At 39.0% G+C, this 24,974-nt stretch overlaps 1 protein-coding gene across 10 annotated transcripts in view; it reads left to right on the top strand.

The window, feature by feature from the left end:
• PPP1R12B (protein phosphatase 1 regulatory subunit 12B) overlaps nt 1-24,974 on the top strand; it is a 267,914-nt gene that overhangs the window by 146,887 nt on the left and 96,053 nt on the right. For all 10 annotated transcript variants that reach the window (XR_008382941.1, XM_053604146.1, XM_053604144.1 and 7 more), the window contains 5 exons: nt 13,534-13,624; nt 19,342-19,545; nt 21,834-22,023; nt 22,112-22,224; nt 23,842-23,883. Coding sequence is in view for 9 of the 10 variants with exons in the window: in XM_053604146.1 (XP_053460121.1) it covers nt 13,534-13,624; nt 19,342-19,545; nt 21,834-22,023; nt 22,112-22,224; nt 23,842-23,883 (640 nt within the window). In the remaining variant the exon portion in view is untranslated. The remainder of the gene's footprint in view (nt 1-13,533; nt 13,625-19,341; nt 19,546-21,833; nt 22,024-22,111; nt 22,225-23,841; nt 23,884-24,974) is intronic.

Below are 24,974 nucleotides of genomic sequence, written 5' to 3'. Positions count from 1 at the left end.
AGCACCCTACTCACTGAGCCACAGGCGCCTCCGTATTTGCGAGGATTTTATTGAGTATTTTTGCTTCAATATTCTCTAATGAGTTTGGTATGTACTTTTCCTTTTTTGTTGGGTCCTTCCTGATTTTGGTATCAGGGTGATGTTTACTTCATACTTCACAGAACATGTTGGGGAGGGTTCCTTCCTTCTCAAAGTTTCTGAATAGGTTCTGTAATATAAGTACAAGTTCTTTTTCGAAGGTTTGATAAAATTCTGGTGTGAAGTCTTTTGTTCCGGGGCTGTTTTTGTTGTGAGCTTTTTTATTGTTGCTTCAATTTCAGAGCTTGATAGTGGTCTGTTTAAGAAATACATTTCTTCCTACTTAAATCTTGGAGGGCTGTGTGATTCCAGGTATTGGTCGATTTCCTCCATATTGTCAAATTTCTGGGCATAGAGTTTTTTGCAGTAATCAGAGATGATCTGTTGTATCTCTGGGGCATAGATGTTATTTCTTCTTTTTTATTTCTGATTGAGATTTTAAGAAGTTTCTCTTTTCTGACTCTAGTTAATCTAGCTAAAGGTTTTTCAATTTTATCTTTTCAAAGAACCAACTTTTTGTTTCATTGATTTTCTGAATGATTCTTTTGTTTTCAATTTCATTTATTTCTGATTTAATGTTGGTTATTTCTTTTTTTCTACTAAGTTTGGAATTGAATTTCTCTTCCTTTTCCAGTTCTTTGAGGTAGTTCAGGAGGTTGTTTATGTGCTTCCTTTTGTTTTTTGGATGTGGGCATCTAATGTGATAAATTTCCAACTTTGAAATGCTTTTGCAATATCTCATAAGTTTTGATAGCTTGTGGCTTCATTGTCATTATGTTCCAGGAATTTAATGATTTCCTCCTTTATCTCCCTTTTCTTGATCCAGCTATCATTTAACATAAATTTGTTTAGTTTCCATGGCTTTATGTGAGGGTAAAGGTGTTTTTTTTTTTTTTCATTGTTAAATCATAGCTGTGTACATTAGTGTAGTCCAGGGGTACAATGTGCTGGTTTCAAATACAATCTGAAATATTCTCATCAAACTGTTCAATGTAGCCTTCATGGCATTTTCTTAGTTATTGTATGTAGACATTTGTATTCTCCTTTAAGTAAGTTTTGCCTGTACCCATTCTAAGATGCACCGTAGGTGTGGCCCCCACCCATTACCTTACCCAAAGGGCCAAGGAAGGGGAAGGGAGGAACCTCCCTAACCTCCCCGCTCCCTTCCCCTTCCTTGGCCCTTTCCTCATAGTCTTGTACTATAGTTGGGTTATAACCTTCATGTGAAATCTATAATTTAGCTTCATAGTAGGGCTGAGTACATTGGATACTTTTTCTTCCATTCCTGAGATACTTTGCTAAGAAGAATATGTTCCAGCTCCATCCATGTAAACATGAAAGAGGTAAAGTCTCATCTTTCTTAAGGCTGCATATTATTACATGGTATACATGTACCACAATTTGCTAGTCCATTCGTGGGTAAGTGGGCACTTGGGCTTCTTCCATGACTTAGCAGTTATGAATTGGGCTACAATAAACATTCTGGTACAGATGTCTTTGTTATATTGTGATTTTTGGTCTTCTGGGTATAAATATAGTAAAGGAATTATAGGATCGAATGGCAGGTCTATTTTTAGGTCTCTAAGTAGTCTCCAAACATCCTTCCAGAAGGAACGTATTAGTGTGCATTCCCACCAGCAGTGTAGAAGTGTGCCCTTTTCTCCATATCCACGCCAACATCTCTGGTTTTGGGATTTTGTTATGTGGGCTACTCTTACTGGGGTTAGGTGATATCTCAAAGTAGTTTTGATTTGCATTTCTCTGATGATTAAGGATGATGAGCTTTTTTTCATGTGTTTGTAGATCGTGCGTCTGTCTTCTTTAGAGAAGTTTCTCTTCAAGTCCCTTACCCACCCTGAGATGAGGTCACATGTTCTTTTCTTGCTAATACGTTTGAGTTCTCTGTAGATTCTGGTTATTAGACCTTTATCGGAGGTATAACCTGCAAATATATTTTCCCATTCTGAGGGCTGTCTGCTTGCTTTACTTACTATGTTCTTGGCTGTGCAGAAGCCTTTTAGTTTGATCAGGTCCCAGTAGTGTATTTTTGATACTGCTTCAATTGCCTGGGGGGTCCTCCTCATAAAATATTCACCCAGGCCGATTCCTTCAAGAGTTTTCCCTGCGCTTTCTTCAAGTATCTTTATAGTTTCATGTCTTAAGTTTGAATCTTTTATCCAGTGAGAGTCTATCTTAATTAATGGTGAAAGGTGTGGGTCCAATTTCAATCTTCTACAGGTTGCCAGCCAGTTCACCCAGCACCATTTGTTAAATAGGGAATCTTTTCCCCACTGAATGTTTTTAATTGGCTTGTCAAAGATCAAATAATGGTAAGTAGCTAGATTCATCTCTTGGTTCTCTATTCTGTTCCAGACATCTACTTCTCTGTTTTTGTGCCAATACCATGCTGTTTTGATCACTATGGATTTATAGTACAGTCTCAGGTCTGGTCGCGTGATTCCTCCAGCTTTGTTTTTATTGCTGAGTAGTGTTTTGGCTATTCGAAGTTTTTTCTGATTCCGTATAAAATGAGGTATTATTTTTTCAAGATCTTTAAAATATGACAATGGAGCTTTAATAGGAATTGCATTAAAATTATATATTGCTTTGGGTAGTATGGACATTTTAACAATGTTGATTATTCCCAGCCATGAGCATGGTATGTTTTTCCATTTGTTAACATCTTCAGCTATTTCTTTTCTTAAAGTTTTATAATTCTCTTCGTAGAGATCTTTCACATTCTTTGTTAGGTATACTCCCAAATATTTCATCTTCTTCAGCACTACTGTGAAAGGAATAAAGTCCTTGACTGTTTTTTCAGCTTGGTTATTGTTGGTATATATAAAGACTACAGATTTATGGGTGTTGATTTTGTAGCCTGAGACATTGGTGTATTCCTTGATCACTTCTAAACATTTTGTAGTAGAATCCCTAGTGTTTTCCAGATATACAATCATATCATCTGCGAAGAGTGAAAGTTTGATCTCATTTGACCCTATGTGGATACCCTTGATTGCCTTTTCTTCCCTAATTACAATGGCTAAAACTTCCATTACAATGTTAAAGAGCAATGGAGACAATGGGCAACCTTGTCTGGTTCCTGATCTAAGTGGAAATGATTTCAATTTAACTCCATTCAATATGATATTGGCTCTGGGTATGCTGTAGATGGCCTCTATTAGTTTAAGAAATGTCCCTTAAGTGTTATGATCATGAAGGGATGCTGGATATTGTCAAAAGTTTTTTCTACATCAATTGAAAGAATCATATGGTCCTTATTTTTTAGTTTGTTTATGTGCTGAATTACATTTATAGATTTATGTATATTGAACCAGCCTTGAGACCCCAGGATAAATCCCACTTGGTCGTGGTGTATAATTTTTTTGATGTGTTGTTGGATTCTGTTTGTTAGGATCTTATTGAGTATTTTAGCTTCAATATTCATTAGTGACATTGGTCTATAATTTTCTTTGCTTGTTGGGTCTTTCCCTGGTTTGGGGATCAAGGTGATGTTTGCTTCGTAGAACGTGTTGGGTAATATTCCTTCTTTTTCTATATTTTGGAAGAGGTAATATAAGTACTAGTTCTTCTTTAAAGGTTTGGTAGAATTCTGACATAAAGCCATCTGGTCCTGGGCTTTTCTTTTTAGGGAGATTTTGTATAGTTGATGCTGTTTCAGAACTTGATATAGGCTTGTTCAACATTTCCACTTCCTTCTGGCTAGGTGGCGTACTTCCAGGTATTGGTTGATTTCTTTCAGATTTTCATAGTTCTGAGAGTAGAGTTTCTTGTAGTATTCGTTAAGGATTTTTTGAATTTCTGAGGGGTCTGTTGTTATTTCATCGTTACCATTTCTGATTGATGAAATTAGAGATTTTACTCTTTTTTTCCTGGTTAGGTTGGCCAAAGGTTTATCTATTTTATTGATCTTTTACAAAAAACCAACTTTTGGATTTATTAATGTGTTGTATAATTCTTTTGTTTTCAATTTCATTTGATTCTGCTCTGATTTTGGTTATTTCTTTTCTTTTGCTGGGTTTGGGGTTGGAGTGTTCTTCCTTCTCCAGATGCTTGAGATGTCCCATTAAGTTATTAACTTCCTCTCTTTCCGTTTTCTTTTTTTTTTTTTTTTTTGTAGAGACAGAGTCTCACTTATGGCCCTGTGTAGAGTGCTGTGGCATCACATAGCTCACAGCAACCTCCAACTCCTGGGCTTAAGTGATTCTCTTGCCTCAGCCTCCCAAGTAGCTGGGACTACAGGCGCCCGCCACAATGCCCGGCTATTTTTTTGGTTGCAATTCAGCCGGGGCCGGGTTTGAACCCGCCACCCTCGGTATATGGGGCCGGCGCCTTACCGACTGAGCCACAGGCGCCGCCCTCTTTCCGTTTTCTTGAGGAACGCTTGCAGTACTATAAATTTCCCTCTTAGGATGGCCTTTGCAGTATACCAGAGGTTCTGGGAATTTGTGTCTTGATTATTGTTTTGTTCCAAAAATTTGGTGATTTCCTTCTTAATCTCGTCTATAACCCATCTATCCTTCAGCATAAGGTTGTTTAGCTTCCATGTTTTTGTATGGGTATGCAGGTTCCTGTTGTTATTGAGTTCAACTTTTATTCCATGATGGTCTGAGAAGATGCAAGGAATAATTTCTGTTTTTTTAAATGCTGATGGATATTTAAATATCCATCCCTTCACCTTGAGTCTAAATTTGTCTTTTAACGTGAGATGCAATTCTTGTATGCAGCAGGTATCTGGCTTGAGTTTTTGTATCCAGTCAGCCAACCTGTGCCTCTTTAGAGGACAATTTAAACCATTCACATTAATTGAGAATATTGATAAGCCTTTCGAGAGTCTGGTGGACATTTTTAATCCTTTTGCAACTGGGGAAGTTGGAATTTGATCAAAATTTTCTGTGTGGGTTTACTTTTGTGGTGGAGGATTATGCTGGTCTTCATGGAGGATAGGTCTGAGAATATCCTGGAGAGCTGGTTTAGTTATGGCAAATTTCTTCAACATGTGAATGTCATTGAAGTATTTAATTTCTCCGTCATAAATGAAACTCAGGTTTAGCTGGGTACAGGATCCTGGGTTGAAAGTTATTTTGTTTTAGGCGATTAAAAGTTGATGACCATCCTCTTCTAGCTTAAAAGGTTTCAGCAGTGAGATCTGCAGTTATTCTAATATTCTTCCCCTTGTAGGTGATGGTTTTCTTTCATCTGGCTGCTTTCAGAATTTTCTCCTTCACATTAACTTTTTTTTTTTCCTTCATATTAACTTTAGTGAAGTTGATTATGATGTGTCTGGGGGATGTCTTATTTGGGTTGAGTCGTGCTGAAACTGCTATCTGAATTTAAGAATCTCTTGGCATGTCTGGAAAGTTCTCCTTCATAATCTCAAGGAGAAGAGACTCTGTGCTTTGTGACACCACTTCATCGTTTTCCGGGATCCGTATAAGACGAATATTGGTTTTCTTCAAATTATCTCAGAGCTCTCTGAGAGAGTGATCTGTTTTTGCCCTCCATTTCTCTTCCTCTTTGAGAGTTTGGGAGGGTTCGAAAGCTTTGTCTTCAGTGTCAGAAATCCTTTCTTCTGTTTGCTCTATTCTGTTACTGAGGGATTCTACTGTGTTTCTCAGATCTTTGAGGGCTGCAACTTCTTTTCTCAGTGTGTCAAAATCTTTGGTCATTTGGTCTTTGAATTCGTTGAATTCTTGAGATATCTTTTGGGTTACTGCTTAGAATTCTAATTCGATCTTATTTGCCATCCAGATTCTGAATTCGATTTCTGACATCTCTGCTATTTGTTTGTACGTGAGATCTTGTGCTGTGTCTGCCCCATTGATCCTTGGGAGAGTTGATCTACTCTGACTATTCATATTGCCAGAGTTTTTCTGTTGATTTCACCTCATGATTGTTTTTCACTGTTGCCTCTGGCCATCCTCAGAGTTGGGGAGGTGTTTCTCCAAGATTAGACCCCAGCGGGATCACTCTATTGTTGCTGGATCTTTGTAGGGAGTGACCCTGTGTGGTTCCTCTGGGGCTGCCCCAGCCAGGGAGTTCTGGTTGTGGAAGCAGCTGCAGAGTGTGACACACCCGGATCCAGCAACAGGGCGGGAGATGGTGCGCATGGTTCTGGGAGTGCCTGGCACCCAGTGACTTTGGCACAGAGAGCCCAAGGCTCCAGCCATCTCTGGCCAGGAGAAGGGCTCTGTGTAGAGGCATGGAGGGCTCCGGAGGGCACGTGGTTACCAGGGTCCCTGGCCAGACGAGCGGGCCGGTGTGGAGGCAGGGAGGGTACAGGAGGAAGGATGCAGGGTTGCTCGGCTCCTGCAGTTCATGGTCAGGGTATGTGGAAGCCCAGCGGGCACGGAGCACGGGTCGGGGTTCCTGGTGCAATGGAGGTCCTGGCGGTGCCAAGCCCAGGAGTTTGAGGTTGCTATGAGCTGTGACATGACGGCAGTCTACCCAGGGCACCAGCCTGAGGCTCCAGTGTGCCAAAACTGGTCTCACTCTGCCTCTCAGGGTTAAGGCTGTAAGGCGACTCAGTCCCCGCCTTTAGGCTGCTCAGTTACTAGGTTACTAGCTCCCTCCTGATTCTTGCTCTAGGACCCTGAGGGCGGAGTTTGCCAGGGCAGTTCTCTCACAATGGCTCCCTGCAGCCCACAGCCGAACACTATTAGCTCCGTCCAGGTCAGCGGCTCAGTCTGGGGCCCTAGACAGTGCCCAAAATTCTCCGCACTCCTGCTCAAGCTCTCCCCAAAGGCAGTTCAACTGAGTGCCAAGTCCAAAAACACCAAAACAGTTCACAGGTAAGGCCTTTCTGGTTTGCAGTCTTACCGCTGCTTGTACTTATAGCTGCCGGCGGGATTAAGTCGATCCAACACACGCGATCACTTGCTAGTTTTTCATTGTTTTTTGGCCTCCTCTTGGGTTCCAAAAGTTTCTTGCTGACTCCCTGTATCCTCAAAGGGATGATTATAGGCAGATCCCACCAGCCAGAGATGCCTGGAGTCTTGTCTCTGTAGACTCACCGTGCCCTGTTGTGGGGAGGCTGTTACTCAGCCACCATCTTGGATTGTCCCCCGAGGGTAAAGGTTTTTGTTGGAGTTGGGTTCCATCTTTATTTCCTGTGGTCAAAAAAGATTTAAGGTATAATTTCAATTCTCTTAATTTTTTTGAGGTTTGATTTGTGTCCTAGAATATGGTCAGTTTTGGAGTATGATCCATGAGTAGGTAAGAAGAACATATACTCAATAGTTTGGGTGCGGTATGGTATGTATATGTCTATTAATGGTCTAGGTCATGTTTAAGTCCCTTATTATTTTAGTTTCTGTCCTTTTCTGTCCATGATGTGTTGGAAGTCCCTGGGTATTATGGTGTTGTAGCATAACATATTATAGGGGTACAATTTGATGTTTCATTGTACATCTATGTTATATAATTATTCACCCAAGGTGTTTGTGTATCCATCACTTCATGCATTTGTCATTTATCTGTAGTGATAACATTCAAAAGCCTCTCTTCTGTTTTATAATGTACAATATTTTACTGCTAACCGTAGTCACTCTACTATGCAATAGAACATGAGAATTTACTCCTACTATTTTATTGTAACCAGTAGACCAACTTCCCCATCCTATACTCCGTCATCCTTTCCCTAGTCTTTGCTAACCACTGTTCACCTTTTTTAAAAAATTAAATAAATAAATATTTTACATATGAGTGAAATCATGCAGATTTGTCTTTGTCTGGCTTATTTCAGTTAATATGATGTCCTCCACAACGCCTGCCTATCTTTTTTTGACAGTCTCACTCTTACCCCACCTCCCACCCCTACTAGAGTGCAGTGGCGTCATCATTTAATGAACTGCAACCTAAAACTCCTGGGCTCAAATGATTCTTTTGCCTCAGCCTCTTCAGTAGCTGAGACTATCCACACCCACCACATGCTTAGCTAATTCTACTATTTTTAGTAGAGATGGAGATCTCACTCTTGCTCAGGCTGCTCTCAGCTCCTGAGCTCACGCAATCCTCCTGCCTCCCAGAGTGCTAGGATTATAGGTGTGAGCTAATGCATTGGCCTCTTTCGCCCATGTTTAAATTGGGTTATTTGTTTTTTTTAATGGTAAGAATATTATTAACCCCTTTGTCACTTGTAGAGTTTGTAGATACTTTCTCCCATTTTGTAGGTCATCTCTTCACTTTAATACTTGTCTGTTATGCAAAAACTTTTAGCTTGATTCAATTCCATTTGTATATTTTTGTTGTTTTTTGAGGTCTCATTTAAAATATCCTTACTCAACCCAGTATCATGAAGAATTTCCATTATGTTATCTTGCAGCAAGTAGTTTCATAGTTTTGGGTCTTACATTTACTCTAATCCATTTTGAGTTGATTTCTTTATGTGGTGAGAGAGACAGACTTAGTCTCGTTCTTCTGCTGTGGACATCCACTTTTCATAGCACCATTTATTGAAGAGACTGCCTTTTCCCCAATGTTTGTTTAAATCAGGTACTGCAATACCTCCAGATTTGTTCTTTATGCTCTTTATGTTCTTTATGGCTAATGGTTTGTGTGTGTGTGGTTCCATATAAATTTTAGGATTGTTTTTCTGTTTCTGTGAGGAATGTGTTTGGTATTTTGATCTGGATTGCATTAAATCTATAAATTGCTTTGGATGGTTTGGCCATTTTAACAATATTCTTCCAATCCATGACCATGAGGTATTTTTTCATTTCATTTATATCCTCTTCAATTTCTTTCATCAAAGTATAGAGATCTTTCATTTCCTAGGTTTTGGTGTTGTTTTTTTTTTAAAGCTATTGTAAATGGAATTTTTAAAATTTCTTATTCAAACAGTTCTTTGTTGGCATAGAGAAGTGCAGCTTTACTGAATTCATTTATTAGTTCAAATGTTTTTTTAGTGGAGTCTTCAGAGTTTTCTATATATAGTTGACCCTTGAACAACTTGGGGGTTGGGATCCCACTCCCCCAGCAGACAGAAATTCATGTACAACTTTTGACTGCCCCAAAGCTTAACTACTAATAGTCTACTGCTGACTAGAAACTTTACCAACAATGTAACAGCCAATTAACACATATTTTCTATGTTACATTTATTATATACTCTCTTCTTAAAGTAAGCTAGAGAAAAGAAAGCGTTATTAAGAAAGTCATGGGCAGTGCCTGTGGCTCAAAGGAGTAGGGCACCAGCCCCATATGCTGGAGGTGGTGGGTTCAAACCCAGCCCTGGCCAAAACTGCAATCAATCAATAAATAAATAAATAAAAGAAAGTCACAAGTAAGAGAAAATACATATGTAGTACTATATTGTATTTATTGGTAGCGTAAATTTGAATCATCTTTTTACCAAATTAATTGTCTGTCTAAAATGGCAGGCAAATGCAGCTACAGACCTCAATCTACAGTTCATATCAAGCAATTCAACTTTTGTTGTAATGTCAGACTTTTCTCTGCTTCTTGGGAGCACTTTCATTATCACCAGTGGCACTTTGTATGGGTCCCATAGTGTTATGCAAAGTTGATAGTATTGCACTAAACACAATGAAAAATACACAAGAACCATGAGAGATCTTTTTTTATTGTGATACACAATTTAAAGAGAGACGAACTACATACATGGAGATGATGTATGTATGTAGCATCACATGGTGTTTTAAGCAGATACTCCCAACATTCGAGCTTATTATGTAACAAACAGGAGGTGGCTACAAAATTATGACAGTACTGCAGTATGTACTGCAGTTCATTTAATTCAGTTATGATTTTATACTACATTTTTATGTTTGTTTGCATTTCTCTCAACTGCAAATGGAACCATGTATGGTCTGTAAGTGTTAATGTATGTAAGTTTTGATTAACTTTTTATGATAGATTTATACATATTTTATAGTAGTAAATGATACAGTAGACTAGTATCTACATATATTTTATGCATTCATGACTTAACTTTTCTTAATTTTTTCAATATTTTTAGGCTATTTGGTTTGCCTGTGAATTTTTTAAAATTGATACAAATTTCAAAAAACAATTTCCAACATGTTTATTTTAAAAAATTCATGTGTAAGTGGACTTGCACAGTTCAACCCAATGTTCAAGGGTTAGCTGTATAAGACCACGTTATCTGAAATCAGGGACAATTTGATTTCCTTCTTTCCAATTTGGATCCCTTTTATTTCTTTCTCTTGCCTAATTGCTGTGACTAGAATTTCCAGTACTATATTGGATAGAAGTGATGAAAGTGGGCATCCTTGTTTTGTTCCTGATCTTAGAAGAAAAACTTTCAACCTTTTCTCATTCAGTATGATGTTAGCTGTGGGTTTGTTACCCTGTTTCCCCGAAAATAAGACAGTGTCTTATTTTAAGGTGTGCTCCCAAAGATGCGCTAGGTCTAATTTTCAGGGAACATTTTATCTTTCCTGTAAGTAGGTCTTATTTTTGGAGCATGTCTTATTTTCAGGAAAACAGGGTATATATGGCTCTAAAATGTCTGTTGGTGAGGGTTAGGGCTGTCACCAGACCAACTGTCAGGTCAGGCATAATTGGATGTGGTTGCAGCAGGATTAGGTGGGTCTACAGTGATCTGAGGGGTGGGGCCACCATGGGATTGGTTATTGGGCTGGGCATAGGTGCATATGGGCTCAACAGGTGAGCTGGATATGCAGCTGAGGTATATGTATACCAGTGAGGCAACTGGTCAGCTTTTAGGCACCTTCTTCACTTATGCAGGTCTGTTCCCTTGGAGGGTTGTATGCCACATGGGTTCAGACACTGAGATCTTGCTCATTCTATCTAGCCTGTGCTCCAGAAAGCTATGGTTGTAGTGCTGCTAGCAACAGTGTCAATGTGGTAGAATGGTGACAAGACCTTAAGGATGGAAAGAATCAGTGGCTCCTGGCTTCTAGGGTAGGATGTACTCTGGTAGTGGGTATAGTTTCAAGATGGCAGCTTAAGTTGTAGGAGTGGGAGATACTCAGAGTGGTCTCATACTTAGAGTGCGCTCTCACTGAGGCAAGGCAACTGTGCAAACTCCTGACTACTCTCCAAACTGGACTCAGGGCCTGTAACTTTAAGGAGGACTAAGAGAGTCTCCTGTAGCAAGAATTTCTGGCATTTTTTGCAGCAATGGGGACCAATGATGATCTCCAGTTTATCTTTTCCTTGTAGGAAGTTGTCTCCCTGACTCCAAACTGATCCTGGTGGAGGAGATGTTGTGGCAGAGAGAAAATGCTTTTCTCTTCTCTCTATTGTGCTATCCTGGGCTTCTGTGCTCCAAAGAGATATCATTCCCCTGGTATTACTCCAGGGTGCTTCCTCATTCATTCTACTTGATTCAGATATATTTATTTATTCATTGTTTTGATCTCTTTTTGTGGGTAGGACGAGCTGTGGGTAACTCTGCCTTTCCTGCTGATACCACTTCATCTTATCTAGAACTGTTGTTTTTAAAGGAGTTAATAAATACATATTCTTTCTAATGTCTCCATTTTAGTTTTTAATGAAGTAAATATTAGTACATATATCCCCATATAAACTAAAGCTCTTCAGGCCCTCAATTTTTTAAGATACAAAGATCCTGAGAACAAAATAATTTGAAAAACACTGCTATAGTATTAAAGTAATAATTAAAAGATATTGTAAAGATATTCTGAACAATTTTAAAAGGAAAGGAAATTGAGCCCTATATGTAAAACCTGTCCGCAAAGAATACTCTAACCCCATATGGCTTCAGTGACAAACTCTTCCAATCATTTAAAAAGGAAATAACCAATAAAATTTCTTATAAAAAATAGACAAGTAGGAAACACTCCCAGTTTGTATAACTTTAATTCATAAGACTAGCCTGGATATTACATAAGAGAAAAATCACAGGCCAAATTCTTTCACGAACATGGATGTAGAAATCCTCAAGTAATAGTGAAACTGGCTAGGTACAGTAGCTCACACCTATAAGCCCAGCACTTTGGGAGGCTGAGACAGGAGTTACTTGAGGTCAGGAGTTCAAAACCAGCCTGGACAATATAACAAGACCTTGTCTCTACAAAAAAATAAAAAATTTAGTCAGGCATGGTGGCATGAGCCTTTAGTCTCAGCTACTCAAGAGGCTGAGATGAAAGGATCATTTGAATCCAGGAGTTCAAGGTAGCAGTGAGCTATGATTGCACCACTGTACTCCCAACCTGGGCAACAGTGTGAGATCTTGTCTCTAATTAATAGATAGATAATCTCTATAAAATAAATCTATGTAAAGGTGATAAATTTGATGAAGTTTAGCTTGACCCAAGAATTCAATATTATTTTGTCCTTCAAAGAATTATTCAATGTAATTCACCTTGTTAACAAAAAAGGGGAGAAAAGGTATCATCTCAATATATGGGGGAGAATATGTGATAAAGTCGAACACACATTAACGATTAAAAACAAACAAAAACCCTCTTAGCCTGCCTTCTATATGAAAGGAAGGGAGTTGCTTTAATTTGGTAAGTGATAATCTATAGAAATCTTACCGCAGACATTATACTTAAAGATAAAATGCTGAATGCTTTCTCTCTGAACACAGAACAGAGCATGGAGACCCATTATCACCACTGCTTTTCTCAACATGGTCTAGAGGTTCTAGCCAGAGCATTCGGACAAGAAAAGCAATAAAAATTATAAGGACAGAGGAAAAAGAAATAAAATTCTCATTTTACAGATGATGGGATTTTGCGTGAACAGTAACACATTTACAAACACAGTAATCCCCTTTATCCGTGGGGGATACATTTCTTAGATTTATAGAGGATGCCTGAAAACACAGATATAATAGCGTGAAACCCCATATATACACTGTTGTTTCCTATACATACATACATAACTATGGTAAAGTTTAATTTATAAATCAGGCATAATAAGAGATTAACATGATAACTAATGATAAAATAGAACCGTTATATCAAAATACCAGGATTAATAGTCTGGTTGTTTGGGCCATTACTAAGTAAAATTAAGGTTACTTGAACATAAGCATTGTTCAATAACCAGATGGCTACTAAGTGACTAGCAAGTGGGTTGTGTGTACACTGTGGATATACTGGACAAAGGGATTGTTCACATCTTGGGAGGAACAGAGTGGAACAACATGAGATTTCATCATGCTTCTTAGAATGGTACACAATTGAAAATTTATGAATTGTCTGTTTCTGGAGTTTTCTATTTAATATTTTCAGACTGCAGTTGACCTCAGGCAACTAAAACCATAGGTAAAGGGGAGGATTACTGTATTGTTTGTGTTCTGTGATGTGTGCAGATGACTGATGGGCAAAGTCAATATGGCAGGAATCCTAAGTTCTTTCCTAGAGTGTAGGAATTCCTTCAGTATATGGAAGTACCTTGTCATTCCTCAGGGACATGCAGGCAAAGGTTTTACTTGCTATTACTTTTCTTTCTCTGCAGATCCTATCTGACTCCCGTACGGGATGAAGAAGCAGAGTCTTTACGGAAAGCACGCTCCAGACAAGCTCGGCAGACGCGAAGGTCTACTCAAGTGAGTATGACTTTTTTTAATGTCATTTTGTCTATCTACCTTTCCACTGGAGGTACAATTAAAAAACACTAAAATGAATGCCTTGTTAACGCAGCCACCGTATTAAAAGCTTTCACTGTATTAAATGTTACATTACATAGACTCAAATGAATTTATACCTACTTCTACCCACTCTCACCTCGATTCCCCCAGGCTCAGAGCAAGTTTATCTCCTTTCCTTCACAAAACTGATAATTCCACTTGTGCTTAAAAATCTTAAGACTCCCTCTACACCTACTATACCTAAGGAATTTCTAAAGGAAAATAGTTTGGCAATTCTTCAAAATTGTAAATACAGAATGACTATTTACCCCAGCAGTTCTACTTTTTGGTACACTACATATACTCAAGAGAAATGAAAATACGTGTCCATATAAAAAATTGTATATAGATTCTTTGTAACAGCATTTTTTATAATAGCCAAAAAGTAAAAGCAACACAAATGTTCATTAACTAATGAATGGATGAACAAAATGTGATATAGTCAATACATGGAATATTGTTTGGCAGTAAAAATGAATGAATTACTGATGCATGATGCAGGATGGATGAACCTTGAGAAAACATTAAGTGAAAGAAGCCAAACATAAAAGATCCCATATATTAAGTCCATTTATATGAAATGTCCCTAGCAGGCAAATCTAAATAGATGGAAAGTAGATTAGTGCCAAGAGCTGAGAAAGGAGGAATGGTAAGTGACTACTAATAGGTAAGAGGTTTCTTTTTGGGGTGATGAGAATGTTCTGAAATTAGATAGTGGTGATAATTACATAACTCCATGAATATACTAAAGACAAAAACTTATATACTTTATTTAAAAGGGTAAATGTTATGATATGCCAACGTTTCAATAAAGATGTTACCCCCCAAAAAATTCAAATCCCTAAGGGAGCCATTGAAGCAGTTTAAGGAAGAGTATGATACAGTCTACATTATATGTTACAGAAATCACCATGCAGCGAATTGATGGGAGTGGTAGGTAGAAGTATGTTTGCCAAGCCTAGAAGCAAGATGGCTTGCTAGGAAGTGAAAGGGGCATGAACTCAGGTTGTAAGGAGAGTGGAGAGAAGGCTATAAATAAGAGTTATTTAAGAGGCAGCTCCCATAGCTCAGTGGATAGGGCGCTGGCCATGTACACCCAGGCTGGCGGGTTCGAACCCAGCCGGGCCCAGCTGGACAAGAATGACAACTGCAATGAAAAAATAACTGGGCATTGTGGCAGGCACCTGTAGTCCCAACTACTCGAGAGGCTAAGGCAAGAGAATCACTTAAGCCCAAGAGTTTGAAGTTGCTGTGAGCTGTGAAGCCATGGTACTGTACCAAGGGCAGCATAGTGAGACTCTGTCTCAAAAAAAAAAAAAGGAAAGACTTATTTAAGGAGGCAGAGAAAAATGAGCCTGTAAAGCATAATGAAAAGGAACAGCCAGACAGGTGAAAAGAAAACCAGAAAGTAGCAAAATGGAAGTGAATGAAGAGTCAGTTTCCAGTGAAAAGGAGTTCAGAAATTTTAAATGCTATAGAGGTCAAGTAGGAAAGCTAATGACTAAAGGAGAAAGGGACATTATACCTGACAGCAAGAGGACTGAGACTGACTATATTCTTTTGGTTTCATTTTAATGTCGTAAGATACACATAATACTAAATTTATGTTTTACCTATTTTTAAAGTATTTTAGTGGCATTCTATATTTTTACATTGTTGTTATAACTATTACCACATTCATCTTTGGAAATTTCTCCATCTTCCCAAATTAAAAGTCTATCCATTAAACAATTATTCCCACCCATTTCTCTTTGGCAACTACCATTTTATTTTCTGTCTCTAGGAACCTCATATAAGTTGAGTATATATAGCATTTGTCTTTTGTGCTTGAGTAATACTCCATGGTATGGATAAACCACATTTTGTTTATCCATTCATCTGTCAATGGACACTTGGGTTGCTTCCACCTTTTTTTTTTTTTTTGAGACAGAGTCTCACTATGTCAGCCTCGGTAGAGCGCTCTGGTGTCACAGCTCACAGCAACCTCAAACTCTTGGGCTTAAGTGACTCTCTTGCTTCAGCCTCCCAAGTAGCTAGGACTACCGGTCCTGCCACAACACCTGGCTATTTTCTGGTTGCAGTTGTCATTTTTGTTTAGCTAGGCTGGACCAGGATCTAACCCACCACCCTGGTATATGTGACCGGTGCTATAATCACTGTGCTATGGGTGCTGAGCCCTTTTGTCTCTTTTAAATAATACTGCTGGTAAGAATGGTTGTTCAACTGTCTCCTTTAGATTCTGCTTTCAATCCTTTTGGGCATATACTCAGAAATGGAATTTGCTGGATCATATGGTAATTCAATTTTTAATTTTTTGAGGAAATGCCATACTGTTTTCCATAGCATATACCATTTTACATTCCCATCACCAGTGCATAGGATTCTAATTTCTTCACATCCTTGCATTTATTTTATATATATTTTATATATATAAATTTCCCCCACCACCACCAATGGTAAGATAGGATTTTATTAGACAGAAAAGGGTAAAAAGCACCAGAGCTTTTGGACAGAAGGACTCAACAGCACCAGAGCTTCTGGCAGAGGGAAAGACCCAAGTGGGGAGTATCCAGTATATTTGTTTTTTGATGGGTGTAACTGACTATATGTTTTGCTCATCATCATTCCCCACAGAATATAGTAAATAAGAAATGAATATTTATTTACTGAATAAATAAATGAGTGAGGGATAAGTGATAAGGGAACATAAACTATCCTGGATTGACTTCAAGTTTGTTTATGAAGGAATGGGAAACAATAGGGAAGTTGCTGGAAGGGAACATGGAATTGAAGGTGGGGGACACTGGAACACAGAAGTATCTAGTAGGGAAAGATTCAGTAGAGAGAGAGAATAGAGGTCTGTTTATTCAGAATTTGAAGCAATCTTTCAACTCCTTGAAATGTATATGTAACATTTGAGAAGGTTTTATTAGATTTCAGTAGTCTTCCTGAGATTCTCAGAGGGACTACCCACTCACAGAAGAAAGTAAAATCCAAGTTCCTTAGCATGGTGTACAAGATCCTTTTTAACATAACCTCTGCCTAAGTTCAGCTATCCTCCTTCTCAACTCCCCCAACTTTCCTTTCTTTGTTGTGTGCTTCACCTTTGCTAAATTACTTATAGATTCTAGAACAACCTATGACCTCTCTTGTTTCTGAATCTTTCCACAGTCCCCTTTTGCCTATAATCCCTTTTCTCCCTCCACCTACCCAAGCTATTTATTTATTTATTTAGAGACAGTCTCACTCTGTTGCCCCAGGCTAGAGTGCTGTGCATCAGCCTAACTCACAGCATCCTCAAACTCCTGCCTCAGCATCCCAAGTAGTTGGGACTACAGGCACCCACCACAACACCTGGCTAATTTTTCCATTTTTCGGTAGAGACGGGTCTTGCTTTTGCTCAGGCTGGTCTCTGAATTCCTGAGCTCAAAATGATCCTCCCATCTTGGCCTCCCAGAGTGCTGCCAGGATTACAGGTGTGAGCCACTGTGCCCAGCTGCTTTTTTTTTTTTTTTTTTTTTGTAGAGACAGAGTCTCACTGTACCGCCCTCGGGTAGACTGCCGTGGCATCACACGGCTCACAGCAACCTCTAACTCCTGGGCTTACGCGATTCTCTTGCCTCAGCCTCGCAAGCAGCTGGGACTACAGGCGCCCGCCACAATGCCCGGCTATTTTTTTGTTGCAGTTTGGCCAGGGCTGGGTTTTTTTTTTTTTAGACAGAGTCACTATGTCACCCTTGGTAGAGTGCTGTGGCGTCACAGCTCACAGCAACTTCAGACTTTTGGACTTAAGTGATTCTTTTGCCTCAGCCTCCCAAGTAGCTGGGACTATAGGCGCCTACCAAAACACCTGGCTATTTTTTGGTTTCAGTTGTCATTGTTATTTGGCAGGCCTGGGCTGGATTCAAACCCTCTAGCTCTGGTGTATGTGGCTGGCGCCCTAGCCGCTGAGCTATAGGCACCAAGCCTCTCTCTCTCTTTTTTTAAAACTCTGCAGTACCCAGTGTTAGAGTACTTTGGGAGGCCAAGGCAAGTAGATTGTTTGAGCTCAGGAGTTCAAAACCGGCCTGAGAAAAAGTGAGACCCTGTCTCTACTAAAATAGAAAAAAGTAGCTGGCAGCTCAGCTCCTGTAGCTCAGCAGCTAGGGCACCAGCCACATACACCGGAGTTGGGGGGTTCCAAACAACGACAACTACAGCAAAAAAGCAGCCAGGTGTTGTGGCAGGCAACTGTAGTCCCAGCTACTTGGGAGGCTGAGGCAAGAGAATCGCTTAAGCCCAAGAGTTTGAGGTTGCTATGAGCAGTGACACCACAGCACTTTACCACGGGCAAAATAGTGAGACTCTGTCTCAAAAAAAAAAAAAAAAGAAAGAAAGAAAAAGAAAAAAGTAGCTAGGCATTGTGGCAGGTGCCTATAGTGCCAGCTACTTGGGAGGCACAAAAGGATCACTTGTGCTCAAGAGTTTGAGGTTGCTGTGAGCTGAGACACCATGGCACTTTAGCTTGGGGCAACAAAATGAGATTGTCTCAAAAATAAAAAACAAAAAACAAAACAAAAAAAACAGTGTTAGGTGTTCCTCTTACATGTTCTTGTATTTGTCTTAATCCTTACATTTTGTCATCTGTTTCCTTATGTCTTTTCCACTAGACTAAAAGTTTCTTGAACATATTGAACAATAATCATTTGATTGGTCTTTGTAGAAGTTTTAGTGCCTAAAAACACTTAATTCTTTTTTTTATTATCAAATTATAGCTGTGTACATTAATGCAATCATGGGGCACCATACACTGGTTTTATAGACCATTTGACATATTTCAGACACTTAATTCTTTATCAAGAGAATAAATGAGTAAATGAATCAATAGTAAGAAAACAACAACAAAAAAAGGCAGGGGGAACAAGTTGTGGATATGGAACTTCCTTCCAGCTTTGGAACTTCCTTCTTCTGATGACGACTTGAGTACATACTACTTGAATGAGAATCAGCTCACTTTCTGACTTTCTTCCCTTCTGCAGTCCTCCAGGCATCTCATCATTTGCTTTTCTTTTATCTTGCTGCTCCTATATCCCTGGTGGGGTGGGGGTGGGATTAACTGTTAGAACATCTCTTTATGAATCCTAAGGTTACTTGGGAGTTAGTGTTAGAGAAAAACTAGTCTAGGGGGTTGGGGAGGTTTTTGTTGTTGTTGTTTCTATTACTATTCTTGCCTGGCTCTGAATTTTTACATTACTGAGCTTGGCTTTTCTTTTCCAGTATCTGGAGTTCAGATAATCTCTGTTGGTAACCATTTGATCTTGGGAGGGTAGAGAGCTTTCAAATAAAACTGTGGAGAACTATTTGGTATAGAAGAAGTACATCTATAACAGGCATACATCAATGTTGACCTATTTTCTGGAGATCAAATTGGAAAAGCTAAAGTGTTACATTCAAAATGTACCTAGACTGGGGCTTGGGTTCTTTGTACACTGAGGTGCTTATTTTAAGCGTGTTTGCTCGAAACGGCCTCTTTACGCATTTTTAGAGCTTCATTTGGGATTTGATAGCTATTAGGTCTTTGGGGAGTTTCCCTGCTCTGTCATCGGGAGTATTACATGGTTAGTGTGAACTACCATGATCTTATGATATTTTCCCAGGGTGTTACCCTAACAGACCTTCAAGAAGCAGAAAGGACTTTCAGCCGGTCGAGAGCAGAGAGGCAAGCTCAGGAGCAGCCTAGCGAGAAGCCTGTAGACACTGAAGGCCTTGAGGGGAGCACTGAGAAGCATGAGCCCTCTGCAGTCCCAGCAAAGGAGGCTGAAGAAGGCCAGCAGTCCTGGGGCAGGAATCTGGATGAAGAGGTGAGCTCGTTTTTGCTGGCAAGTACTGTGCTAAACGCAAGGTAATTAACTTGAGGAATCTCATTTATTCTAGTCCTGTGTTCTACCTTGCAGGGGACAATTCACTCTTTTTTTTTTTTTTTTTTTTTTCTGAGACAAAGTCTGACTTTGTTGCCCTCAGTAGAGTACCATGGTGTCATAGCTCACAGCAACATCAAACTCTTGGGCTCAAGGTATTCTCTTGCCTCAGCCTTCTGAGTAGCTGGGACTACAGGTGCCTGCCACAATGTCCGGCTATTTTTAGAGACCAGGTCTCTGTCTGCTCAGGCTAGTCTCAAACTTGTGAACTTAGACAGGCCACCCGCCTCACTGTCCCAGAGGGGTAGATGACAGGCCTGAGGCACCGCGCCCAGCTTGACAAGTCACTCTTTATGCCTATATTTAGTTGATGAACCTGTGTGACACTGAATTCAGAGAATGTAGGCTATTTTTTTTTTCTTCTAGGAGTTTACTAATGCTTTTGAATAAATGTCTTTCTATTCTAAAAAGAAGTTATAGTATAATAAAATGCAAATTAAACTATAAAAGCACTCATTGAGTATTTCTGTCAGGCATTGTTTTAAGTATTTTTTATGTTTTATCTCATTTAATCCTCAAAACAACTCTCTGAGATAAATACTATTATTCCTGCTTTGTATACGAGAAAATCAAATCATGGAGAGGTTAAGTAATATGCCCACCATTTCATACAGCTAAGGAGTGGTTATGCAAGACTTTGAATGTAAAATGACTTCACAGTTTACTCTTGACAACTAAAATATTGTTCTTCAAACTCTTGCAAACCTAAGAGCTTACAAAGTTTACTCCTGGGTGTCACTGTTAGGATGGACCTTTTAATTTATGTTCAGTTTCTCTAGTGGAGTTTGTAGTCAGAGGGCTTGGCCAGACACAATGACTCACATCTTTTGGGAGGCCAAGAAACTAGGAGGATCACCTTAGGCCAGGAGTTTAAGGTCAGCCTGGGCAATGTAGAGAGAACCCATCTCTACCAAAAATAGAAAAAATTCACCAGGCATGGTGGTGTGCCCCTATAGTTGCCGCTGATGGGGAGGCTGAGGCAAGAGGATCTCTTGAACCTACAAGTTTGAAGCTGCAGTGAGCTATGCTGATGCCACTGTACTCTAGCCCAGGCAACAGAGTGAGACCCTGCCTCAAAAAAAAAGTTATAACCTTATATTTTAGGGTGGATATAACTCCTTGTTTACCAACGATGGTTCCAATTACAACTGTCATCTCTGTGTAATTATCATTACCAATCCTTTTCAAAATTGCCTTAGCTTGGACTGATAAATTTTATCGTCACTATAGTTATAGAAGAAAGGAATCTCCTTTCTGCTTTAACTCAGAATGGCTAGAGCCCATTAACTGAGATTCTGTTGTGTATTTTGTTTTATAAGCTACTGTTTATTGAGTACTTCTTACCAAGTATTGTTCTAAGCACCTAAAACACATTATCTCACTTAATCCTCATAGACCTCTCTGAGGACTCAGCTAAGAAGCTGAGACTCAAAAGTTAAGTAACTTACTCCAGCTCACATAGCTAATAAGTGCTGAGGCTATTTGAATCAAGATCTATTTGACTCCAAATTTGTCATATTTTATTGCGTCTGTCTTTATAGTTTATAAACAGAAATAAATATAACCTATGCATTATAAACATAATGTGTAGTAGGAATTTATCTATCTTTATGCCTTCAGTGAACCAAGTTAAGGCTTATTATTGGACTCTGTCCTAACTTTCAGAAAAAGTAATTACAAAGGGGAAAATAGGAGAAAAACTTTAAAAACTTTCCATAAACCTGGTTATAGTTAGTTGGTAGAGTATTCAGAAATTTGTAGAATGGTCACATTTGGACTCTGTTCCCAGATAATTCCTACATGTTCCTGAGCTTTTTATTTTCTTATGTATACTCTGGCTTTCAGCATTCCATCTTAAAAAGGCTGTCATTATTATTTTCATTTCAAGATTAAAGGAATTTTTATTTATGGAGTTAATGCTATCTAGTATCCTTTGGTCAATTTAGTAGAATAATTTGCCTGGATTGCTATCAGTGTTATGGTATTCTCAGAGTAAGAGTCTAAAAGCTGTTTTTTTCTAGTTAATTAATGTTAGTTCAGTTTAAGAGCTATTTATTGAGCCTCAACTAATAAGTCTCTTAATATAGAGAAGAAAAACTATTTTGAATATACCTGCTGTCCTTATCCTTTGGTTGGACTTGACCTCATCTCGTATTGTGGATTATTTCCAGCTTGTCGGTCGTCGCCTGAGGTGTTCAACTCAGCCAGACAAACCCAAAACACCAGTGTCTCCTTCTACATCAAACCCCTCACTCTACACCAGTTCCCATCTATTACAGACAAGTAGATTTTCGATCCCTGATTCTGAGAGTTCAAAGACTACCACAAACACTACAACTACGAGAGAAATGGACAAAAATGGTATGTAGAGCTTCAAAAAATGCAGTTCCCTCCCCAGTGCACTTACCCCAGAGTCTTAAACTTCATACTTTGTTTTATCTCTGGCCAGAGAATGAAGAAGCAGATTTGGATGATTACTCCTCTAATAGGCTGTCCATCCGAGAGAGGCGGCGGCCCAAGGAACGACGAAGAGGTACAGGCATCAATTTCTGGACAAAAGATGTAAGTGGATTGGTCTGTAATGGTGATATCAGATTACCTGTGGCTGCCCTCCTTCATTCGAGTTTAAAAGAAAGAGTCAGGGCAGTGCCTGTGGCTCAGTGAGTAGGGGTCACAGGTTCGAACCCAGCTCCGGCCAAACTGCAACAAAAAAATAGCCAGGTATTGTGGCGGGCACCTGTAGTTCCAGCTACTCTGGAGGCTGAAGCAAGATAATCACCTATGCCCAAGAGCTAAAGGTTACTGTGGGCGACAAAGTGAGACTCTGTCTCAAAAAAAAGAGAGTCCCATACAGTGCCATGAAGTCTTGCAGATTGTCAAGAAGGATTACTGGGGAAAAGAGAAGAAGAAAGTGTCAACTAGTGTGGGACTTATTTGGTTTGTTCCTGCTGGAGTCCCAGTACATAGAACAGTGCTAAGCACATGATAGGCACTCAGTAAGTAATAGGTAAAGAATTAAAAAATGAAAATTTTATAACCACCATGTAGCTACATAAACATAATAATTCATTTTTAGAGAAATAAACTGGAAAAGAAATTTCAAAGTAAAATTAAAAGTTGAATAAGTTTGTTGAGTTTTAGCTGTCCTCTCTAATATTCCCTTAATGTCATGTACTTGGTCAACAACACCTTAATACCACAGATAAGCACAGATTCTAACTAAGTATTTTAGGAGATTATAAGAATTCCAAGGAACTTAAAATCTGAAAGTAATGCATTTATTTGACTCAGTTTTACTCTTTTTGAGGAAAAAAGGAACAAATAATATAAGTAGATTAACTTTGACTTTAAAGCGGATGCACCAATACTTGCTGTCTCCCATAGTAAGCATTACTATTGCCTGCTCTTTCCTGCATTCAATGCTTTAACTCTTTCTTTTTCATATCTTTTTCTACCCTTCTCATTTAGTGTTTTCATTGGCATTAAAAAACAAGTGGCCAATAACTTAAACAAGAGGTTCTAGTTACCAATTAGAGTAACCTATTCAATAAGACAGTGATAGTCATCTATCAGAAATGATTTTTTAAATTTAAGCATTTCTTTTTTTTTTTTGAGACAGAGTGTCACCGTGTCACCCTCAGTACAGTGCTGTGGTGTCACAGCTCACAGCAACCTCAAACTCTTGAGCGTAAGCAATTCTCTTGCCTCAGCCTCCCAAGTAGCTAGGACTACAGGCACCTGCCACAACACCTGGCTATTTTGTTGTTGTTGTTGCAGTTGTTTAGCTGGCCCGGGCCAGGCTCAAACCCGCCACCTTCGCTGTATGTGGCTGGCGCTGTAACCATTGTGCTGCAGCCGCGGAGCCTAAATTAAAGGATTTCATTGTGATAGGACCAAATAGACTGATAACTATTGACAAAGATGAAATTAAGTCTGTCTTTCTTAAAGATGTCCCTTTTCCAATCGCAAATGATTTGACACATTTGAATACAGATGACATTTCTAAGTTTACTGTTCATGTTAGCTGTTAAAAGCAGCAGTAACAGCATCGCTTGGCAGTCAGTTCACGTTGCCCAAGTTTGAAATGCTAAGGTACCTAATTGATGGGAACTGACCTTGCTGCTTTCAAGGATGTCTGTGATAACAGTCTTCTTGATTTTTTTCCTCCTTTCTTTCCAGGAAGATGAAACTGATGGTTCTGAAGGGGTCAAAGAAACATGGGTAAGTGACAAGTCAGTGAGGCATATCCCTTTAGGGCTCAGTCTTGCTCTTATGCATACAATTTTGATAGAAGAAAGAGCAGGCTTTTTGCAGATTGAGTTGAGAGGGAGTTTAGAGATAGACTTTCCTCTGAGAGATGTGGCAAGTATTAGTGGTTCTATTTTCTTATGTGGCATAACAATGCCCATGCTATTGAACCAGTTTTCAACATTTTTCTGTGCGTGCTGCCAATCTCTAACACTGTTACAGGATCCATCTCATTCTTGTGAGTATGTTACTGGATTGTATACAGTACTTTGAAATCTTTGGAAGGAAAGTGAAGAGTGATACCATTTCTCTTATGTACCTACACTAATAGAGAGGAACATAGATATGAGAATGTAAAACATCAGACATTCCAAAAGTCATTTATACTTGACTTTGAGATGAGATTAAACATACATTTAGCCTTTGACAAGACTCTGACCTCTTAAGACCTGGCAGCCAATTCTTTCTACAGTGAAAGGCCTAAGCTCAGCTTTCCTGAAGACACTCTAAACTTCTCTAAGCCAGCCACTGAAATATGATAGAAAGATGATAGTTTTCTTTTCATTACTATTTTCCAGGAAGGAATAAATTTGGTTTTGACTAAATCAATTGAAATACATATGATTTTCTATTGAAATTATGTAAAAATATGACCTTTTGGGACCCTATAGTTTATTGGAAGTATGTCCTCAGAGTATATTTAATAACCCATACTAAAATCAATAACTAACTCACTTTTAGCAAAGGAGATGTAAATAGTATGTTGTATTCAGTCTGCCCATATTTTAGTCAAGATCCAAAGCAGTCAATACTTTTGGCTTTCTAAAAACCGATGTCCAAAATGACTAATGGTGACATAAGTAAAAACTGCCTGCCCTTGGATGAAGCTGCAGCTGCTTCCTGAAGTTGAGCTGTGTCATGTGCAGATAGCACATAGAGGTTCCCTTGGGGCAAGGATTTGTGTATGTGTGTGTGTGCAGACAACAGCAACTCTTAGATCCTTTAAAGAGTTTGGAAAAGCTTTTGAAGACAGGAAGAATGAATATAGGAAAGTTCCTTTGGAG

Source organism: Nycticebus coucang, chromosome 10 (genome assembly GCF_027406575.1).
Source record: "Nycticebus coucang isolate mNycCou1 chromosome 10, mNycCou1.pri, whole genome shotgun sequence".
In the NCBI taxonomy this organism is placed as follows: Eukaryota; Metazoa; Chordata; class Mammalia; order Primates; family Lorisidae; genus Nycticebus; species Nycticebus coucang.
Note: the sequence above shows the minus strand (reverse complement) of the source record. Positions and strands in the feature narration are given on the sequence as shown.